Source organism: Coenobita brevimanus, chromosome 87, assembly GCF_032717465.1.
Source record: "Coenobita brevimanus isolate Jiangsu-jjx chromosome 87, ASM3271746v2, whole genome shotgun sequence".
In the NCBI taxonomy this organism is placed as follows: Eukaryota; Metazoa; Arthropoda; class Malacostraca; order Decapoda; family Coenobitidae; genus Coenobita; species Coenobita brevimanus.
Genome location: NC_137040.1, coordinates 14,427,919 through 14,452,047, shown reverse-complemented (window position 1 = coordinate 14,452,047; position 24,129 = coordinate 14,427,919). Strand labels below are relative to the sequence as shown.

General features: G+C 40.9%; 1 protein-coding gene across 1 annotated transcript in view; it reads right to left on the bottom strand.

The window, feature by feature from the left end:
- The window catches only part of Camta (Calmodulin-binding transcription activator), a 1,827,966-nt gene that overhangs the window by 1,638,059 nt on the left and 165,778 nt on the right, over window positions 1–24,129 (bottom strand). Inside the window, exon 3 of the mRNA XM_080281035.1 lies at window positions 20,207–20,274. Coding sequence (XP_080137161.1) covers window positions 20,207–20,274 — 68 coding nt within the window. The remainder of the gene's footprint in view (window positions 1–20,206; window positions 20,275–24,129) is intronic.

Here is a 24,129-nt window from a genome sequence, read left to right as displayed (position 1 = left end):
TGTTTTGGCTCGACTTGCGTGTCCCGTGGGGGTATTCGCGTTCCAACAGACTATGTAAAAATATTTGCCAAAAATCAGTTATTAGTCCTAGAATATTATAATTATATATGCATATGGCACATACCTTTAGCTTTCTCCTGGGATGTTTGCTGAACCTTCGTCGAGTACCGTAGGACTTGTGGAGACTTCTGAAGTTGGGTAACGAAGTCTCCACTTTACACTTCCCGGCACCCCGTAATATGATTACCACAGCCTGATATTATCACTAGAAACACTATTCTATGATTTTCAAATAGTTTGGATACCATACTTGAAAAAAAAAAAAAAAACTGTGAAAGCAATGAAAATTACGAGTGTGTATGACCTTCCCACTTGCGCTCGTTCGCTGTTGGTATTCTGTCATCTATTATTCAGAAAAACACTCACACTTTATATTTCTATTACTATATAACATATATACTGTATATCTGCAGTCTTTATCCATAAGTGTCCTTCAGTAATAGTAGTTTATTGTCACTGTAGGCATTCAATTTCTCTTTCTGTAAAATACGTAGCATTCACTTTCTCGTCCTGTATACTTGCGTTGAGAGTGAATCTGTCACTTTCACTTCCACTTTCATAACTCGTAGTATTCATACATGCTAAAGTGAAAATTTCACATTCATTACTACTAGTAGGCTATATATACTCGTATTCTTATATTACTACTCATTTACATTTCTATTTACATTCTCAATTTTATTTACATTATTTACATTTCTATTTTATTTACAGTTATGCACTGTCACTTGCAGTAACTTATAAAACTATTTTCCACTGTTCACTTATATTTACATTCATTGCTTTCACTTGCTGTTTACACATTACACATTATTTACATTTCCACTTGCACTGTTTTACTCACCAGAAAGATCGTAGTCACTGTCCATCATTTTCATTGATAAATTAGCCAGTTCACGTTCCACAGCAGTCACTTAGCCCTTTACCCCTTTCCACACGAGGTTTAGTAGGGGTAGAGGTCACAGGGCCCTTTGCATGGGGCTAAAAAGTGGCGGAATTGGACAGGCGCAAATCCGACGTGGTTTCACCTTGAAAGACGACAGTAAACTGAATGCTGTGGTGGCCTAGGGGGAGTGCAACTCTGCCAATGTCAGCGTGGTGACAGCTGCTAATATATACGCTATGAAATGATTGGCAGGAAATCTAGACAATACATAATAAATTAGGTAGTTTCAGGTGAATGTAAATATCACATAGGCTTCTCCCTTCCTTTCTTATATATATTTTTATTACGAGAATAGATTATACGGCATATTTCATGGGGAAATAAACACAGAAAATTAGCGAACGAGTGCACGTGAGGTGTTGTCAGGTGATGATTAGCCAATTCCAGGTGTATGGCACTATCACTTACCTTATTTCTTTTTTGTATATATTATTTGGTATAAGAATAGGGCATAGGACTTATTTCAATGGATGAAATCAGTGGAAAATTTTGGGGAAGATTTACTTAGCGCAGCGTGGCCGGGCAGGCGAGAGGAGAGGGTAATGGAGGGGAGGTAGGGAGGGGAGTCAAGAACAGGGAGACATGGCTAAAATGTCAACAATGGATGGGAGTACAGATGAGATTAGGAGTGCTGACTAGTGTTGGACATTGGCAGTACTGATAGATGATACAAGCCACCACTTGAAAGCCAGGGCGAATTCAAAATAACACAGAATCACAACAAAGACGCCCCGCGGTATGATCCCTTGCTCCCAAGCGTCATGAAAGTGATGCCCCGCGGTTAAGGGGTTAAGTTGTTCGTGGTGCAGAGATAATGAGGTATTCTCATCCAATATGTTTATATTTTAATGCAGCAATACCTGTAATTTCTACAAATACAGACCATACCATACATGGTTATTGATAAAAAAATACGAAACTAATTTCACTGATAGCAAGTTAATGCCACTGCACATTCTCGTCATACCCAACATGAAATTTCATCAGGACCACTTGCTTTTCCTCTGTCTAATCTACTTAACGCCTCCTGTATTACTTTTTCTGCTATTTGTATATCTGGTAGTATGTGCGGACATGCGTGTTCCACATAGTCCCTCTCAAAATTTTTTTCTTCGGTAAAAACTAATTGGAAATTCTTATTTAGTGCTTCACAAATATCTTTCTCTTGTGTATAAGTGATTCCCTCATCCATAATGGATTGTATTATATCTTTTACTTTAGTTTTGCTTCTGATATAGCTGTAAAACAGCTTTGGTTGATCACTACTTTTATTTATTATATCCTCCTCAAACTGTTTTTGGCCTTCCCTCCTTATTCTTGTATAGTCATTTCTTGCCTGTTTGTAATTATTATATGCCCTTTCACTATTGTGTCTTCTGTATCTATTCCACAACAAATCTCTTCTTTCTTTTGATTTTTTACATTCTGTATTGAACCATTTCTGTATTTTCTTATCTGCTTCTTCGTGCTGTGGGATGTACTTCTGGACTCCTTTCATAAAATTCACAGAATTTTTTATATACAGCATTTAAATCTTGTCCTCTAAGCTCATTTTCCCAATCAACTTCTAAGAAATACTTCTTTAGGTCTTGATAATTTCCCTTTTTATAGTTTAGGCTCTTTTTGTAACTGTCATTGCTGTTTACTATGTCATATGCTACCCTGAAGTTATAATTCAGTACTGCATGATCGCTTTTGCCGAGTGGAGGGTGATATATTAAACTGTCAATATCATTTTCTTCCCTAGTAAATATTAGAACTAGCACTGAAGGTACGTCAAGTCCTCTTTTTCTGGTGGTTTCCCTCACATTTTGCGTTAGGAAAAACTCTTGTACGAGATCCCGGAGCTTTTGGTTCCAACAGCTTTCTTGGCTAATTATATCTAGAGTATTCCAATTTATATTTGTACTGAAATCCCCAGTTAGTATAATTCTTTCTGATTTCTCTTCCATTTTATGTAGTAATAATCTTATACTCTGAATTGTACTCTCTGCCAGGTCGTCATATTCGTCTCTTTCCCGTGTGTTTGATCTGGGTGGCATGTACAAATTGGCTACAATTACTTTACCTTCAGATGTGTTGATCTCTACTGCAATCAGTTCTACTTGTGATGGTATATCTAGTTTTATTTCCTTGACTTTTACATTTTTCTTAGTTAATATTATACCTTCTCCTTTTTATAAATTTCTGTCTCTTCTCCATATATTGTATTCCTCTAAATTTAGTATGTCACTGGATATCCTTGGTGTTAATTTTGTTTCAGTTAGGCATATTATTTGTGGTTCATTTTCTCTGATATAATCATTCATCTCTAGTAATTTAGATACCATTCCATCCACATATGAGTACATCAACTTTATCATCTTGTTTATATACTTGTCATGACATGGTTCTACTACCTTCCTCCTTTTTCTTCCATCCTGTTTGTGTACCACTTTCGTACCTGCAATCCTATTACTTTGCAAAAAAATTTCTTCTTCTCCTCTCCTGATCTTCCCTCATTTTTTGTTTTTGCTTCCTCCCTTTTCTCTTTCAGTAATTCCAGTTCCTCTTGTGTTAGGCATCTCTTTATCCATACATTTTTGAACTCCTCTTTTTCCATGAGATTCTTTGCATTTTTTAGTATCTCTTCCACAGTGTTTACACTCTGGAAAGTCACCTTTAGAGGTCTTGTCTTGCTTTTCTCATATTTCCCTAACCTTTTGTGTTCCTCTATGTCTTTACTACAGATTTCCTCTGATACTTCTTTCATTAAGCTCATTACATTTGCCATCTCTTTTTTGTCTCTTGTGATCTTGTTTTTCACTTCTTCCTCTTGTATACCAGTGATTACTATAGATTTGTTTATCTATACTGAATCTCTGACTAACTTTGGATTGTTTTGGATTATCCTTTTCACTTCCTTTTTAATGCTTTTTTCCTCCACCCTTGTTTCTAAGTCTTTCTTTACTTTCACCATTTCAGCATACTTGGATTCTACATCATTTTTGTAGCTTTGCACAGCTTCATTCACCTGTGTTATCTTCTCCTCAATATCACTGCTATGGTCCATAAGACTGCTTGCTTGCCTAATTGTCTCTGTGTCATTTTTGGACTCTTCATAACACTATCGTGATTGACTACTGTACTTGCCATTTCACTCACTTTCTTCCTAAGCGTACTCAATTCCACTGTTAGTTCACTGATGGTTGTGTCTTTCTTATTGGCCTCCCTTCCTAGTTTTTCTATCTCTTCCTTTTCCAAGTGCATTTGCTTCTTTATTTCATCAATTTCATTTTTGAAAGCCATTTCTAGTTTGTGTACACATTCAACCAGTCTATTGTGAGTCTCCACTTCAACCAGTTCTTGGTAGAAATCATCATTTTGCTTTTTACTTTTATCCCATTTCTTTTCCAAATTTGTTTTACTGAAGTATGTATCCATTTTGCAATACTAAAAGAACAGCGTATGTATTTACAGAGTATGTACACTTTCCCTGTGTTGCTGTAGTCTAAACAAACCCAGCTGACTCAGCGCATTTTTTCCTCGTGGTTCTTTTTTCTATTTGATCAAGGCTTGTTCAAACTTCTTATTTTTTTTCCTTTTAATAATGAAAAATCATTTAGTCTAACCTGGTACAGAGCTTGACTCATACAAAGATACTAATTTAGGTAATGCCACTGGCCGTGTTGGTTCGGTATGGAGCGCCGATGTCGGACGTCTGCCTCTGATGTGTTCTTACCTTACCTAATTGTTCTTACCTAATTGTATCTTTACAGGAATGAGTCAAGCTCGTACTGTCCCGTGTCTTAAACCATATTTATCGTACATAGCCTTAAATTTGTGAATTGTTTTGGCACACACTATTTCATTTGGTAGTGCATTCCATTGATCAATTGCTCTGTTTGGGAAACTGAATTTCCTTATGTCTTTATCACCTCTCTTCTTATGCAGTTTTTTGCAGTGTCCTCTTGCTGATGCTTTTCCATATGTTAAGTAATCATTTATGTCTATTTTCTCCTTCCCTGATATGCACTTATATAGCATTATCATGTCACCTCTTTTCCTTCTCTCCTGTAGTGTTGGTAGATTGAGTTTATTTAGTCTTTCTTCGTAGCTTAGGTCCCTTAAGCTTGGTATCCATCTTGTAGTGGCCCTTTGAACTTTTTCAATCTTGTCTATATGCTTTTTGAGATGAGGACTCCAGACTACTGATGCATATTCCAGGGTTGGTCTAATGAATGATGTTATTATCCTTCTTAGCATGTCTTCATTTATGTATGTGAATGCTATTCTCATATTTGCATGCAGTATACATGTTCCGTACCTTCTCGCTGATGTGGTCAGCCGGAGATAGTCTGTTATTGATAATCACACCTACGTCCTTCTCTCTTTCTGATGTGTATAGGGTTTTATTTCCTAACTTATAATCCCAATCAGGTCTTTTTCCACTTTTACCAAACTTGATTACATGACACTTGTCCACATTGAATTCCATTTGCCATGTACTACTCCATTCATGATGTTTATTTAATTCTTCTTGTAGCTCCCTACAAGAGTCTGTGCTAGTAATTCTCCTTTGTATTTTTGCATCATCTGCAAACATATTCACATAGCTCTCATTTCCAGTGTTACTGTTTATATCATTTATATACACTAAAAACATGATTGGTGCCAGCACTGAACCCTGTGGTACTCCACTAGTCACTTCTTTCCATGAGGAGTAGTTTCCTCTTAGTACTGTCCTCATTTCTCTTTTTATGAGAAAGTCTTGCATCCAACAAAACAGTTTGCCTCAAATTCCTCCTTGATGGTACAGTTTCCATAAAAGTCTTTGGTGTGGTACTGTGTCAAAAGCTTTCTTGAAATCTAAATAGATACTGTCCACCCATCCTTCCCTTTCCTGTATTGTGTTTGTTACTCTATCATAGTAGCTCAACAGATTAGTAACACATGATTTTCCTTTTCTGAAACCAAACTGTCTTTCTGTTATCATACTGTGTTCTTCTAGATGATTTACCCAAGCTTTATAAGCTTTTCTAATACCTTGCTTACAACACTGGTCAGTGATACTGGTCGGTAGTTGAGTGGATTTTGTCTATTTCCTTTCTTGAATAAGGGGACGGTATTTGCTTTTTTCCAAATATCAGGTACCGTAGTTTACCTTGACTCAAGGATTTCTTGAAAATTAAAAATAATGGTTTACTTAACTCCTTTGCACATTCTCATAATACCCAACATGAAATTTCATCAGGACCACTTGCTTTTCCTCTGTCTAATCTACTTAACTCCTCCTGTATTACTTTTTCTGCTATTTGTATATCTGGTAGTATGTGTGGACATGCGTGTTCCACATAGTCCCTCTCAAAATTTTTTTCTTCTGTAAAAACTAATTGGAAATTCTTATTTAGTGCTTCACAAATATCTTTCTCATGTGTATAAGTGATTCCCTCGTCCGTAATGGATTGTATTATATCTTTTACTTTGGTTTTACTTCTGATATAGCTGTAAAACAGCTTTGGTTGATCACTACTTTTATTTATTATATCCTCCTCAAACTGTTTTTGGGCTTCCCTCCTTATTCTTGTATAGTCGTTTCTTGCCTGTTTGTAATTATTATACGCCCTTTCACTATTGTGTCTTCTGTATCTTTTCCACAACAAATCTCTCTTTCTTTTGATTTTTTACATTCTGTATTGAACCATTTCTGTATTTTCTTATCTGCTTCTTTGTGCTGTGGGATGTACTTCTGGACTCCTATTTCATAAAATTCACTGAATTTTTTATATACAGCATTTAAATCTTGTCCTATAAGCTCATTTTCCCAATCAACTTCTAAGAAATACTTCTTTAGGTCTTGATAATTTCCCTTTTTATAGTTTAGGCTCTTTTTGTAACTGTCATTGCTGTTTACTATGTCATATGCTATCCTGAAGTTATAATTTAGTACTGCATGATCGCTTTTGCCGAGTGGTGGGTGATATATTAAACTGTCAATATCATTTTCTTGCCTAGTAAATATTAGATCTTGCACTGAAGGTACATCAAGTCCTCTTTTTCTGGTGGTTTCCCTCACATGTTGCGTTAGGAAAAACTCTTGTACGAGATCCAGGAGCTTTTGGTCCCAACAGCTTTCTTGGCTAATTATATCTAGAGTATTCCAATTTATATTTGTACTGAAACCCCCAGTTAGTATAATTCTTTCCGATTTCTCTTCCATTTTATATAGTAATGATCTTATACTTTGAATTGTACTCTCTGCCAGGTCCTCATATTCGTCTCTTTCCCATGTGTTTGATGTGGGTGGCATGTACAAATTGGCTACAATTACTATACCTTCAGCTGTGTTGATCTCTACTGGAATCGTTCTACTTGTGATGGTATATCTAGGTTTATTTCCTTGACTTTTACATTTTTCTTAGTTAATATTATAATTCCTCCTCCTTTTTTTTAATTTCTGTCTCTTCTCCATATATTGTATTCCTCTAAGTTTAGTATGTCATTGGATATCCTTGGTGTTAATTTTGTTTCAGTTAGGCATATTATTTGTGGTTCATTTTCTCTGACATAATCATTCATCTCTAGTAATTTTGATACCATTCCATCCACATTTGAGTACATCAACTTTATCATCTTGTTTATAAACTTGTCATGATATGGTTGTACTACCTTCCTCCTTTTTCTTCCATCCTGTTTGTGTACCACTTTCGTACCTGCAATCCTATTGCTTTGTAAAAAAAAATTCTTCTTCTCCTCTTCTGATCTTTCCTCATTTTTTGTGTTTGCTTCCTCCCTTTTCTCTTTCAGTAATTCCAGTTCCTCTTGTGTTAGGCATCTTTTTATCCATATATTTTTGAACTCCTCTTTTTCCATAAGATTCTTTGCATTTTTTAGTATCTCTTCCACAGTGTTTACACTCTGGAAAGTGTGTGTAATTCACCGGGTCGGTCAGGATCACTTGATGGTCGTGATCGTCAGCTTTTACCCTCCCGGAAGGGAGCTGAGAGCTCATATTGTCCAATCTAAAGGCAAGGCTGTGACCTTCACACACGCACACACCCGTCCCCTTGCTCAAGGGGGACAGTAACCACCCACTTCGTCAGTGAAACTTTTCGCAACCTGAGCGAGGCGCGAACTCCTGTCCACCAGTTGGCAAGCGAGAGCGTTACCACTGCACCAGCAGTGTGTGTGTGTGTGTGTGTGTGTGTGTGTGTGGAGAGAGAGAGAGAGAGAGAATCTTTACTGTTTCCCTATTATTTTATAATCACACATGGGTTTCTTACTCAGATACGACCCCACAAACATCATTCAGGTAGCCCGTTCCGGTCACACCACCTGCAAGGTATGGGGTTGGGTGTCGCTACATGTTATTGGGGACATCTTCTGCACTGGGGGATGATTTACAGCAGCAAAATATGTGGAGCTGTTACAAACCTCCTTGCCATCTCTTAGGGAGAAAGATTACCCTTTCCCAGATGAACCCATTTTATTCATGCATAACAGGTGCCCCATTCATGAGGCTCATCTTGTTCAAGAGTGGTCTCAGGAACAAGATAACATTCAACTTCTTGACTGGCCAAGCAAAGGAGCTGATATGAATGTTATTGAACATATATGGGCTCAAATGGTAAATACCTGGACAATGGGGCACGAGCGAACACCCCAGCAACTCATAGATCACGTTAATGCCCAGTGGGAAATTTCCAGGAACAGACCTGAACAGATCCACAACCTTGTATATTCCATGCTTGACAGACTGAGGGATGTTATTGAGAAAGGAGGTGGATGGGCAAAATATTAGTATTACAAATGAAGGTTGCATTTTGTTTTACTTAACCGCTGCAGTTACAAAGGATTTCCTTGGGAATTAAATATTACTGTCTGTACAGAAGTTATGTAATCCTTTTCACAGACATTAAATTTGTTTCACCCGTGTTATGAGGTATAGATTGTCACCCTTCATATGATTATATTCAATAGATGTCTTGATTCGGTTCACACTGTCCCGTAAAGAGTCTCGACTGTGTGAACTGGTGGACGGAGCTAAACACATGTACTTGCCGCGCAGCAAGGATGGACCGGCTGCGTTGCCTCGATGTGAAGTGTGGTACCAATTTCTGTGTTCAACTGTACATCAGCTGGTACTTCCAAAACCTAACAGGCAAAGAATTACAGTAGAACCCCGGAATTCGTACACAATTTGTTCTTGGAGGCTGTACGAGTTGCGAATTGTTCGAAAACCGAATCATTTTTTTCCATATGAAACAATGTACAGTATTTTGCATTAATCCGTATATAAAACCTTTAAAATAAAGAAATATACTCTATAGATGATATAAATGATAATTTTACTGCATCATATCTGTACCGAGGAGAACTTAAGTGGATGGATGTGGAAAGGAGGAGGAAGGGTGTTAGTTTTGTGACAGGGAGTCACCTTCCATGAAAACTGTAGGTAACTGCCCTTCTGGTGCTTTTTCTCTTATCTGTCTCTTTGGATGAGGAGATTCTTGGGATTGGGGAGATGCTTGGGGCTGGGTAGATGCTTGGGGTTGGGGCATTGCTTTGGGTTCTTTAATGATAAAGAACCTGATTATGTACAATTTTCTAACGAAAATACGTTAATTTATCACAAAGTTTAATGGAGCCTGTAAGACTGATGCGTTGCTGGTGGAAATTAAAGTGGGACTGGCGACCACGTGGCACTTATGACACCGTGTCTCTTAGTGCTAATAGCGGGTCATTGTACAAAAACTGGAACGATTTTTGGGCGAGAAAGCTGTACAAAAACCGAGTTGTACGAGCAGAGAGGCGTATGAATTCCGGGGTTCCACTGTATGTCCACTACTCATGACTCGTCCTGAGCAGGACACTTAGAGGAGAGGAAGACTCTCTCCCCCATCTGGCAGTATTTATACTGGTCTGGAATCAGTCGAGATGTCTCCCTGTTTTGCAGGTCATGTCACACCTGTCAACTAGTCGGTAGGACCAATAACCCCATCCTTTGTGGCTCCTTTGATTCCTCTACCTGTGTTTAAGGCACCATTCACAAGAGTCCTTGTGGACATTATACCCATTTCCACTTTATATAACTGTTATTACATATTTACAGGCCTTACGATTATATTTAGCGTAATGTTAGCGTATATTTACATAGTATGCGCACTCGCTGTGACTGTTGTTTCAACGTACAATACATTTCATTTTTTGAACTTACATAATACTTTTCCAGTAACATTATACCCGTTTCCACTTTATATAGCTGTTATCACATATTTACAAGCCTTACGATTATATTTAGCATAATGTAGGTGCATATTTACATAGTGAGCACACCTGCTATGACTGTTGTTTCAACTTACATTCTATTTTTCCACTTATATTATACTTTTCCACTAACATTACACCCATTTCCACTTTATATAACTTATCACATATTCACAGGCCTTACTATTATAGTGAGCATCAGATTATCACATATTTCTTTAGTGAGGGAACTTGCTATGACTACTGTTTCAACTTACATTCTATTTTTCCACTTACATTATACTTTTCCACTTACACTATACCCGCTTCCGCCTTATATTACTGTTATTACATACTTACAGACCTTAGTATTATAGTGAGCGTCAGATTATCGCATATTTACAGCACTTAGAGCATCATATCACAAGCATGCACAGCATCAGTAATGCACTAAGGTGTGGTATTCTTTGAAGCAAGGCTCAACGCACAAGCCAATGTTGCAGTCCACACACTTGTACCTCATTTCTTTTCTTTGAGTCGTTTGTCTCACTTTAGAGTTACTGCAGATTTGACACTGCCGCTGGGGTCTAGGGCAGTTCGGTTGAGGAAGGATGATGCTGGGGAAGTGGCGTGCGGTGAGGCGTAAGGAAGTCTCTGCGGCAGTGGCGGGGCGGAGGCGGTGGTGGGGCCTGTCCTCTGAATATTTCGTAAGGATTTCGCGAGACAGCTCCCTCACAGACTCCTCGAAGGTCTCTGAGGTTTCCGTAGTCATGGTGTGGAGGTAGTGGCAGTTTAGGACCGTGATATCAAGCATGTGGAAGAAGAGCTTTTTGTATCACTTCATCGTGGTCCTGGCACACTCCACACTGGAAATCATGCAGTCAGACTGGTCCACTTGCCTCATGTTGATATTGTATTCCACTACCGACTCAGGTTTCCAGACGTGGCGTCTCCTCTCACTGAGGTAATCCACGGAGTCTGTGTGGTGCATGAGGGGGTGGTGTACCACTGATAGGAGGCAAACTTCCCTGCTGTGGTTCCACAGGGTGGCAAGAATGTTATCTGACTTGAAAAAAAAAACACCTCATTCTTGTCAAGTTTCCTCCCAACCTTGACCATATGACGACAGATTTTCTTTACAGTGCCACAGACTCCGGTGTCATGCAGGTGTAGGTACTGTGCGAGAAGGGGGTTAGCGTACCAGTTGTCCAGGTACAGCACGTGACCACGATGAAGGTACTTCTCTATCATTGTCTTTATCATGGCCCCTGAGAGTCCAAAACTTCAATCTTCTATTATGTCTGTCTGTGCGCTGCTGTACAAGACTATGTCTTGCACATAACCAGTCTTATAGTCACACATAACAAAGATCTTGAATCCAAAATGGTGTCTCTTGTTAGGTATGTACTGCCGAAAAGAAATACTGCCTCTCCACAACACGAGACTCTCATCTATGACAAGGTCTTGATAAGTACAGAAGATGAGCAGAACTTTTCCCACAGGTGATCAAATACCATTCTTATTCTCATTCTATCTGTGTTATTTGCATTAGCAGGATCGTCGGCATCGTAAAAGTGGAGGCAGCTCAGAATTTGCTGAAATCTATTCCAGCCAATTACCTTCCCAAAGAAACGTGTGTTGGTCATAAGGTTCGCTGACCAGTATGCCGGAATTTGTCTTTTCCGTACAATACCCATCAAAAGAACCAGGGCTAGAAAGGTAAACATCTCACCTGTGGTAACTGGGTAATCATACTGGATGGAGTGCCTGCTTCTTGTACCTTCATGCTCGCTTTCACAGTGCTGGCTGCTTGCGAATGTGTTAGTCTGTTCCACAATGCGCTCCACAAACTCCTCACCAAAGAACAAGTGGAAGAAATCTACCCTGGTGGAGCCGGCGTGGATTCCTGGAACCGTGCAGCTAGACCGCCACTCCTCAGTTAAGGGGTGAATGATGGGAGCGAAATTACTCCCATCTTCCCAGTCCCACGATGCACTACCGTCTCCAGCCTCATCCCCATCGTCGCCTTTGTCAGGGTGGGGAGGAGAGGATGGTGGGGGAGGTTGGGGAGGTGGAGAGCAGTGCCCTTCCCCACTCGTGCTCCTCTTCCCTCTCCCTTTTCCATTCCCCTTCCCTTTCCTTCCTTCCCCCTACATCACAGGGCTGTGGGGAAGAAGCTTGGCAATATTGAGGGGCGAAAGACGTGCTAGGGAGCAGCTCCTCCTCACCTCCCCGCTGCCCATGTACACCACGTGCTCGTGCTGCCTTCCTCCTACCACTTTCACTTTCACCACTCACTCCTGCCACACCACTTTCCCTTTCACCACTCACTACCGCCACACCACTCCCACCTTCCCCATACAAAGCACTAGGCCCATACCTGATTCTCCTTCTCGCCGCCCCTTCAGCTCTCTGCAGCGAAATCCTTTCTCCCCTGAGCCACGAGGTAGCACCACATCCCACGGCTCTGTCCTTGTCCTCGTCCTCATCCTCGCCCTCCCATTCCTCTAGGGACTGGAGAGAGGTGCGTGCATGTGGTTGGGGTCCAGGCTGGCCTTCTCTAGCCTCATGATAAGTCATGTATCGCCGCTTCCTAGGAGGCAGTACTTCCTTGTCACTGGATGCTTGTCTCGTCCTTGGGAAGCATGTAGTCTTTGTACGCCACGTTGTCATCAAGTGGGGGATCGCTGTCACCTGTGAAAGTGTCCAGGGCAGCTTGAATTTCAGCGCCAGAGAGACCTCGGCACGCCATGTCTGTGCTGGGTCACTGCTACAAGGTGAGTGACCGAGACAGGGGAGCGCATGGGTCACACGGGGTCGGGGAGTGTCCCAGTCTGGGGACGGATTTAGGAAGATGTCCCACGCCTACGTACCAAAAAAACATGCGCGAGATTTGAAAAATGTACAAATGATGGACCTTGCAATTGCAAAACGTATGGATACGTCGTCGGGTGTTACCAAGACAAAATGTTGCAAAGTATCCATACGTTGACGGGACGCCTCAGGTTAAAGAACAATGGGTCAAGGATGATGACCAAATTAACCTGCTAAAGTACGTGTCAAAATTTAAAGAGAGACTGGCTTATAGTATGGAAGAAGCCAGGGCACACTTGGAGTTGTCTCAAGAGAGGATGAAGACATGGTATGATCACTTCAAGAAAGTCAGGAACAAAGTGTTTCACCCCAGAGATCAAGTTCTTGTCTTGCTTCCTATTCATGGTCAGCCTCTGCAGGCAAGTTTTGCAGGCCCTTGTGCAGTAGAGAAGTGTGTAGGTGAAGTTAACTATGTCATCTTAACCCTAGGCCGGAGGAAGGAACAAAGATTGTGCCATATGAATATGTTGAAGAAGTACCACCAGCGAGATGTGGACACCCCTAGTACTGAGTGCGTGGTGTCAGCTATCAAGCTAGTGGAGGACGAAGGCTGCCCTTGGCTCTGGACCAGATGACTAGCTGGAGGGGGAACCAGATGGCATGGAATACATTAAATGACAAACTCTCCCATTTGACAGCAGAGCAGTATGCCGAACTTGTTGCCCTTCTCAGGAAATTTTCTGATGTCTTCTGGGACACCCAAGGACGGCCAGAAGCAGCACAGCACGGCGTAGATGTTGGAGACACCAGCCCTGTAAAGCAATCACCCTACCGTGCTTGTCCTCTGGAGCAGTCCATAATCCATGAACTGACCCACTTGCTGCAGCAGGGGTTGATCGAGCCATGTCAAAGCGTGTGGTGTTCCCCAGCCATAGTAGTCCCAAAATCCAGTGGGTCATACTGTTTCTGTATTGATTATCGTAAAGTCAACTCCCTTTCCAAGACTGACACCTACCCACTTCCTAGAGTGGATGATTGTGTAGATGCTACAGGCAGTGCAAAGTTTATAACAAAGCTAGATCTGAAGAAGGTATACAGTATTGGCAAGTCCCACTCACAGAAAGGACCCAAGAAATTTCCTATTTTGTGGTTGATGGTAATACTTATAAATGTAAAGTCATGCCCTATGGTATGGAGAATGCTCCTGTTACCTTCCAGAGGCTGATGAATAATCTCACAAGGGATCTTAAGGGATTTGTCACTCATACTGATGATGTAGCTGTTTTTTGTAACTCTTGGGAGGAACACTTGAAACAACTAAATGTCTTGCTGTAGTGACTGTCCTCTGCTAATTTAGTGCTAAATTTAACTAAATATGAATTTGTAAAGGTTCAAGTACAATACCTCAACTATGTGGTGGAATTAGACCAAGTGAGCCCACCTGATGTTAAAGTTCTGGCCATAGTCAATTCCCCCCCAACCCAAAAATAAGAGAGAGTTGCAGTGATTCTTGGGTATGGTAGGGTACTCTAGATGCTTTGTCCTGAACTTCTCTGATCTTGCAGCCCCCCTTACTGATTAAAAAAGGAACCGAGTCAAGTATGAGTGGAAGTCAGAATGTGAGGACGCCTATTCTAAAGTCAAAGCAATTCTGGCAGACTATCCAACTACCTGTCCAGGATTTAATTTTGTACAATATCCAGAAATTTCTCCTTGGTAAATTTCCTTCCTCATGAAAGGAGGTGTCACTAGCTTGGTTACCCAGTGTAGAAGATGGGTAGAACAGGGTCCGACAAAAGAATGACGAGAAGTGACCAGATAATGGAGAGAGATAAGATGCTGTCAAGAACACTAAATTTTTTTTCCTTGTCTGTTTTGCCTCACCCAAGCGTAGAAGTATCATTTCACTATTTGCCCAGCTGTCAGAAAGATCACTAACTCTTTTTCATGTATTTATGTTTCTGGGCAGAATAACATTAAATGTTTTTCATGTATTATGCACAGTGAACTTGTCCTTGACCAAAAGTGGGTATGACATATTGTGTGGGAGGAGCAAATGAGAATGTTTTCTAATAACTGACCAGCTCCGCCTTCTTAACGACTCTTAATTGGCAAGGAGTTATGTGTTAGCTTGTATTTGGCAGCTCATGGCTGTATGTGTAATAGGCTGGAGATTATACATAAGACCTGACACTGGCTTCTTATATCTAAGGCAGAGTAAACTGTTATATAAGCTTCAGGAACAAGCAAGAGAGAGACATTTCATCACCAGACACATTTTCAGAGTTTATTACTAGACACGTTACTCTGATTACAAAACACACTGTTTGTGCACCATTTCTCCTTTTGGTTTACCTCTCCATACCATCCAGGTTAAATTACCAGCGAGTTCTAATTCCTCAAGCTGTGAGTATTTAGCTTCCACTTATTGTAACCTGGCTAGTTAAGAAATATAATTTATTGTTTTATTACCCGTCCCTGCCCCAGAGGGGCTCGGGGACGGGTATTGTTTTCACATGGTTTATCTGTTTGTTTGTCTGTTAACAACCTTATGCAAAAACTACCAGTGAAGTTTTGACTAAAAGTACAGGGATGATGGGCTATGACCTTCTGATCACCTGATAAAATTTTGGGTCAAATTAGGCCAAGGCCCAGGCTGCAGAACCAAAAAATGTAAAAAAAAAAAAATTTTTTTTTGTAATAACTTCTTTCAAATTCGCCATATCGACATGAAATCAAAACCTAGAAGTGCATCTTTCAAGTCTGCAACCTATAACATAATTCCTTACATCACTGTAGGGGGGTCAGTGTCACGTGGGTCAGACCTAAAATTTTAAATGGACATAAAATCGTCAGTTTTCACCCGATTTACTCCAAATCTGATATGTGACATCTATGACTATATATCCTGTTGTGTTTATATGTCAGCAATAAACTGACTGCCAGGGATGGGTTTGCAGTGCCTTGGCACCGCTTCTTGTATTTGTATTGTGAGGACCACAGTATGTGAATCCCCTTTTGATATACGGTACGAATCTGATTTTGTTTTGTGTGTATGTTACAAAGTAAAGTACAGTAAGTTAGTTTTCTTGTTACGTTTACCCTACCCTTTTGGTGATTGATAAGAGGTTAGGTGTGCATCGTAATATAAACCCATAACACTATATATAGACTAGTGGAATATCTGGAAAATGTGGCTGTATAAAAATCCTCAGGCATTTTAGAGTCAAAGTTGGCAAATAGGCTATCCTAGGGTGTTTTTTTTTTCTGAATCCATTTTTGCTGTTTGCCAAGCTGTATCTCGTGCGGTTTTGCTCCTAGCGGACAAAATCCAAGATGGCAGCCATTTTTCTAGAAAATGCATATTTTGAAGAATTGCTTCAAATATAAAATATATTAATGGATATAATGCATTGCACAAGCTCCTAATGTACATATTGATAATAAAATACGTAAAATGTGTGTCTTTGTGTGTAAATAAAGCATCATAAACAGTGAAAATCCAAGATGGCCGCAGTTTTATCTGACTGTCGATATCTTTGCTTCCGGGAACAATGTATATATGTTTTTGTTTTATTCTTGTCCCTTTCTCAACATTACAGTACTCTCTGAAAAGGAGGAACCAACACTGATACCAAAATATCAGGCTCAAGAAGGATTTATTGAGATTATTCATGTGGCTTTGAGACTGAGAGGTGATATACTGGCACATCCCATGTACAAGGGATTTGTTGTCAATGAAGATGAAATGATATCCTGCGTCCCAAATAGCCTTTTTATGTTCCTTCGGTTGATGTTTGGTGGACAGAGTCTTTTGGAAGCAGACCCAGACGACGTAGCAGACGATACAAAACAGGATGACAGTCAAGCAAAAGTTCTTAGTATTGCACAAGACTTGGTTTACAACGTCACTGGAGGTAAGCACTGGACTCCTAAACATCTTGGGCTTGCCAGCACTTTGCACCAGGCTACACGGTCTAAAGAACTTGTTGAACTATTTCACAAAGCTGGACACATTATAAGTTACCCGAAACTACTGCAGGTTGACACATCCCTGGCTGAGAGTACACTGAAAATAATGGATGCAGAAACAGGAGCAGTGATTCCACCAAACTTTGTACCAAACAGATTCGTGCACTTCACGTGTGACAACACTGACATCAACGACAACAGTTTTGATGGTAAAAACAGCTTCCATGCCACACAGATCGCTGGATGGCAAAGAGGTCCCGAAGCAGACATAGGACTGAAGGACCTTCGACCTTCCCCAAACACGAGTCTGAAAGTTCCCGATGTCATGGATCAACTTTCACCTGCTGCAGTGGTGACAGGAAGACTAGAACCTAGAGCAACTGAGAGCATCAACAAAGAATGGTACAATGAATCAAATGATGACAATCCATCAGCAGCTCATGCCATTGCCAAGGACATGGCCTTTTTCCTGAAACAACAAGATGTGGACATCAAGACAGGCTGGACACATTTTAACCAAAGCAATTGTGGCGCCAATCCTGAAATGACGAGTGTTGGTTACATACCAATTGTCCAGGCCCCAGCCCATGAACTTGACACTCTCCATACGGTGGTTCAGAGATGCAAACACATTGCAACACAACTCGGACAACACCATGTCGTACTTACAATTGATGAAGCCCTTTACTGTAAGCTGATGGAGCCCAAGTGGGCAAAGGACGAATACCAGGGGTTCCTGAACGTCAGAATGGGTGGGTTGCACATATCGCTGAACTTTCTGAAGGTCATTGGGAAACATGTTCAATCATCTGGTCTACTGGAGGCTTGGGTTGAAAGCAAAATCCTTGGTCCTGGTACAGCAGAACAAGTCCTCACGGGCAAAGACAAGTCATACTCCAAAGCAATGCAAGCACATAAGCTAACCATCCAGGCCATGTGGAGAATCCTGATGCCAAAACTCCTGACCTTCATCCAAAACGAAGCACAAGGGCTGAGGGCTGAAATAGAGGCAAAAGCAAACAGTGAAGACACTGAAGAACTTATTGCATCACTGGTGCCAATGCTGATGTCCCTACCCCCAGTCCCAGACTCATGTGTGGAACTGATCACCTACAACTGCGCCAACCAATGTATGAGTGCACGTTGCAAATGTAAAAAGTCCCACTTGCGTTGTACAGCAGCATGCAAATGTAGAACATCCGATGACGACTGTAGCAATGTCGAAGCCCAACAATGACACTGTGTAAAACACACTGCCACTATGCCTGTTCATCAATTTGCAATCTGCAACTGGTTGTAATATAAATGTGTTGTCAGCCATCCTGGATTTATGTTTATGTTTATTACTTAGTTACGAGAAAAGTAATATCAATAAAATAATTAATGTACAATGACTTTATAGTGGGTTTTAATAAGGTTTTACGGTCGTCATAATGATATACGGACGAGGGACCACTTGTAAAAATGATGCTTTTGAGTTTAAGGCAGCCATCTTGGATTTACCCGTCTGACAGTGTCAGCTTGAGAGATACAGCTTGGCAAACAGCAAAAATGGATTCTGCACAAAAAAACACCCTAGAAAATCTTATTTTCCAACTTTGACTCCAAAATGCCTGGAGTTGTCCAAATACCTGAAAACCGGACTAGACTAATACAGCATAGACAAGAACATGTGTGTGTCTTATGTTAAATTAACCTGATAACAAAGAGGTGTCAGACTGCCTCCTGAACTGACGAGAAAAAAAAAAAAAAAACAGTCATGAGAAAACGCAGGAAAAAGATAGACAAGAGTACGAATCGAAGGGAAGCTAGAACGCCCACTAAATGGATGACAGCCTCCTGCATGGGGTAGATCCCTTTTCAGTGCAGTACCACTGGCCTTTTGATTCATATTATAATCTGATCTAAGTAGGGTCAACAGCTCCTAACCTAAAAGAACCAAGGTATGTAGATTCATGCATTCAGGGTTACAGTCTGAACCGACAGACGCAGCCAAAATCATTATAATCCATTATCTACTAGGAGAAGTGACGTAAGACAGACAGCAAGGTTCAAGAGAAGAAGAATGGGTTAAAAATGAAAATAGTAATAAAGAAGAAACATACGATAAGGTGAAACAAGAAGAGAACAACTCATGAAAAAAGATTATGTGAAAGAGAAGTGCATAAATAATGAGAAAATATAAAACAAGGTGAAAGAAGACAAATAAGCAAGTTGGCGAAAAAGAGGAAATGATGACAGGACAGAGCAAAAAAGGGTTATGTAAAGGAAATAATGGGGAAGGACAGAAAAGGAGAACAGAGAGGAAGAGGTGACTGACGGAAAAGAGGAAGAAAAGTGAAAATGGGGGAAAGAAAAGAGCAAAGTAACAGTACGGAAAGAAAGGGAGAGGAAAGACTGGAAATTAAAGGAAATAATGAAGGAAGATAGAAAAAGGAAAAGGCAGTGTAAAGTAGGAATGATGAGGAATGAAAAGGAAAACTAAGAATGAGAAGGAAAAAGGGTAGAAGTGAAAAAAAGAGCACGAGAAATTTACAATAAAAGAAAAAATGAAAGCAGGAATGGTATTGGGAACTCAGATAGGAAAGTCAAGAAAAAATTGATGGACATGAAAAAAATGCCAGAGGAAAGTCAAAAAAAGAGAAATAGGAAGAAAGTGAGAATAAGGATAGAGTAAGATTAAAATAAAGAAGAGGGGGAGAAAGAGGAAACACTGGAGTCAAGAGAAAAGAAAGAAAGAGAACAAGGGAATATAAAAAAAAATGAAAGAGTAACGACAGCAGGAGTAAAAATTAAGGGCAGAGAAGTAGGGGAGAGAGAGAAAAAAGGGGGAGTGTGAAAGAAGAATGGCAACAAGGGAGAGTTAATCCTTCACTCCAAGGAAATATTTCGCATTCCATTCTTGTTGCTATAAGACAAGTTTATTATTTTCAGAGGAGACATTGCAGTGAAACTAGGGTGCAGGCCAAATTATAACCATTTCAGTTCAATATATCTCTTATAATCTGAGTAAAATCGTATGTAGACAATAAGAATACCAACAAAAATACGCTATCGGACTGCATGTAATGAAGAGAAAGATACTGAACGAATAGAAAAAAAAAATCACGAACTGCTCTTCATTCCGATCTGCTGCGGCCCGATAGTACAACTCCTCACATTCCTCGACAGAAAGAGTAAGAGACCAACCTGATTTTGACCTCCTTAGAGAGCCAGTCACTGTGGCGGTCGAAGCTGATGAGAAGTGAGGCAATCTCCTGTAAAGAGAGAGAGAGAGAGACGAATGTTATACACACAACAATCGTTTACAAATTAACTGTAACATCTGACACGTACCCTAAGCTCCTTCAGTCCGCAAACGTTATACAGTAGTTTACAATAGTTTTGCCTTGACGATTTTATAATTTTATTAAGCTCAGGAAAGACTTTCCAAGTGGAAGGGTTAGATGTAACCTTCAATATGCAACTCAGTACTAGATCCTTTCATAAGCCGAATAAAATCCTCAACAGGTAGAACGCAATAAAACAGACTAAAGGCGAAAGTAAACGTCAGGACAGAAGCCATGTAGTGCTTAGGCGTGGTGGCGATCTCTGTAATCTAGTCTTTTGAGACTGAGGTGGATTATTCAGCCACTAGCTATTATGAGATACAAGGCCACCGTATCACCCAGGTTACCACAATTACTTCCCCTAAGTGTTACTCGAGGTACTCATTTTACCAAGTAACATACAAATGGAGGATTCGAACCATGATGGTATCGCGCTGGCTGCTTCACAGCTAGCAATGCTAACCACTCGGCCATCACGGTAGTGGCACGACTTTAAATGTTTTCCTCTTTCACTGCATTGACATCTTTTATATTATATTCTTGCTGTCTTGAGAAAATCTTACGGCACCAAAGGGAGACCAACTGCTGTTAAGGGGTGAGAAACAATTCAATAACCCCTTCAATGCGATGACATTTTAATACATTTTATTCTCATTACTATCAGACCTTTTAATTCAGCACTGGGAGATCTCTTTTGAAGCAGTATGCTCTAACCGCACGTTATGTTCTTTACTGATTTTGATGCTTTGCGATTGAAACAAAACTACCGTTCTAGAGGACTACCGTACTTAATCCTTAGTGGGAAATAATGTCAAAATCAGATGAGAAGTATTAACCTTTTTGCAACGGTTCGTGCTACTAGGTGTAATATTCAGACCAACAAGATAAATTTTTATTTAACTGAGTGATATCCTAACAGGCAAACGCTTGGTTGCTATGCACGGCCCAACAATGTCAGAGTTTTAAAGGCAACTGGTGCTACTCGACTCCGGTGTTCAACTATCTTTTGTTGGTCGGCAGATAACATGAGTACCTAGGGTAACACATACGTGAGGCTAATGTGATACCTTTGATGATGCATCTCTGAACAGTGGTGAATAACCTGCCACAGGCTCAAAGCCAAGTTACGGAGATGGCTTGGGACCTCGTGCCGTCTTTCCCTACATTTAAAAGTCTCAGACGATTTTTCCAGCTAACCCTTTCTTTGTTACTGATACACCTAGCAATAATATTTACGATAACGGCAGACGATTTCGTTCCGTTGAGAGAAAACTTTGAATCAAAGTTCAGATTCATCGGACAATGCACATGTAAAATGATAATGGTGTACGTTCTTTCAAATCATACATGCTATAAACAACACTCTTCCCACTCCGTAAATTGCGCAAAGAGTGGGCAAGGTATACCATTTATATATGCTGAGGAGGGGAGAAGGAGGTTCTACGAGGAAGTGTTGCCAAACCCAGCGGGAGCGTCACAGAATACCTTCAGCATTAACTGCGGTAAATACATGTTGGCGATGCGCCTCATTCTTCGCTGCCCCAGGTCTGCCAGAGTAGTTAACATGCTCCATGAACTCAATCTATGTCCCATCACCGATTGCATTCATATGCTTGGAGTCTGCTTCGCCACACAGTGTCTGACTTCATTACCGTCTCCTGCTTCATCCTTTTCATTCCGACTGGTTGACATTCTCTCAGATACCACTCACCTGGATCGGATCTGGCATACTCACGTACCAGGCCTGGCATTCTGGCTAAAACGAATTCGTTCAGCACTCAACTGTCCTCTCCAGCTTTCTGGTCGTGATCCCGCCAGCATCCGTGCTGATCTTGTCACTCCAATCTCTACTGACCCTTTGCCCCCTACCTGGACACGTACGACTCCTGCTGTGCACTACACACATTCTGCCACTGCTTCTGATCGTTTACCCATCCCCTCACAGCTTTCCATCACTGAAACCCTTCACTCCGTAGCCCGCACCTACCCTTTCCCTCCTATTCATGTCTACACTGACGGTTCTGTCCTCGCTAACAGCCGGGCGGGAGCTGCTTGCATTGCCTTTACTAACTCTGCATTCCCCGTCTTCTCCACCTCCCACCGCCTTCCCAACTGGGCCAGAAGTACGGTACCCAGTGTGAACTATCTGCTATATGCTCTGCCCTTGACTTCCTTATCTCTCGTCACCTACCAGGTCTAATCATCAGCGATTCCCAAGCTGCCCTTGCCTTACTTTGCACCCCCCCCCCCCGACATCCCTCCCCTCTCTTCGCCTCCCTCTACTCTCGTCTCCATCAGGCTCATGCTCTTGGTCTCAGGGTTTCTTTTATTTGGATCCCATCTCATGAGGGTCACATCCGCCATGACCAGGCAGATCGCCTGGCCCGAGGTGCCTGCAACCTCCCCCTAGTTGCCATCCGCCTCTCCTTCTCGAGGAGTCCAGGGAGGACCTAGCCATGCGGACCAATGCTGAACGTCTCACTAGTGTCACCACCCAGCACTATGACACCTACCGTGGCATGAGACACACCTATGGCAAGCACCCCACTGGCAAGCACCCCACCCACACCCGCCGCTGTGATGTGGCCGTCACCCGCATTCACCTGGAGGTATCACTCCCCAGAGGAAATCACCGGACGACCAACCGCCAACAGGCCATGTAAACTCTGTCACAATCCAATGGATGAAGCATTATCACATCATATCGTTACCTGATCAGCTATTGCCCCCTTCAGACCCCCTGGACTACTGTTTTCTGCTTTGCGTACCTACTTCATCACACATCTTGATGTATTCGAAGACATTCTCACCCTTTACCTCGGCTTCCTTTCATTGTAATGCTTTGACACTAGGACAATGATTGGGCATTTAGGTGTGTGTGTGTGTGTGTGTGTGTTCTTACCTAATTGTTCTTACCTAATTGTATCTTTACAGGAATGAGTCAAGCTCGTATTGTCCCGTGTCTTAGACCATATTTATCGTACATATCCTTAAATCTGTGAATTGTTTTGGCACACACTATTTCATTCGGTAGTGCATTCCATTGATCAATTGCTCTGTTTGGGAAACTGAATTTCCTTACGTCTTTATCACCTCTCTTCTTATGCAGTTTTTTGCAGTGTCCTCTTGCTGATGCTTCTCCATATGTTAAGTAATCATTTATGTCTATTTTCTCCTTTCCTGATATGCACTTATATAGCATTATCATGTCACCTCTTTTCCTTCTCTCCTGTAGTGTTGGTAGATTCAGTTTATTTAGTCTTTCTTCATAGCTTAGGTCCCTTAAGCTTGGTATCCATCTTGTAGCGGCCCTTTGAGCTTTTTCAATCTTGTCTATATGCTTTTTGAGATGAGGACTCCAGACTATTGATGCATATTCCAGGGTTGGTCTAATGAATGATGTTATTATCCTTCTTAGCATGTCTTCATTTATGTATGTGAATGCTATTCTCATATTTGCAAGCAGTGTATACATGTTCCGTACCTTCTCGCTGATGTGGTCAGCCGGAGATAGTCTGTTATTGATAATCACACCTAGGTCTTTCTCTCTTTCTGATGTGTATAGGGTTTTATTTCCTAACTTATAATCCCAATCAGGTCTTTTTCCACTTTTACCAAACTTGATTACATGACACTTGTCCACATTGAATTCCATTTGCCATGTACTACTCCATTCATGAAGTTTATTTAATTCTTCTTGTAGCTCCCTACAAGAGTCTGTGCTAGTAATTCTCCTTTGTATTTTTGCATCATCTGCAAACATATTCAGATAGCTCTCATTTC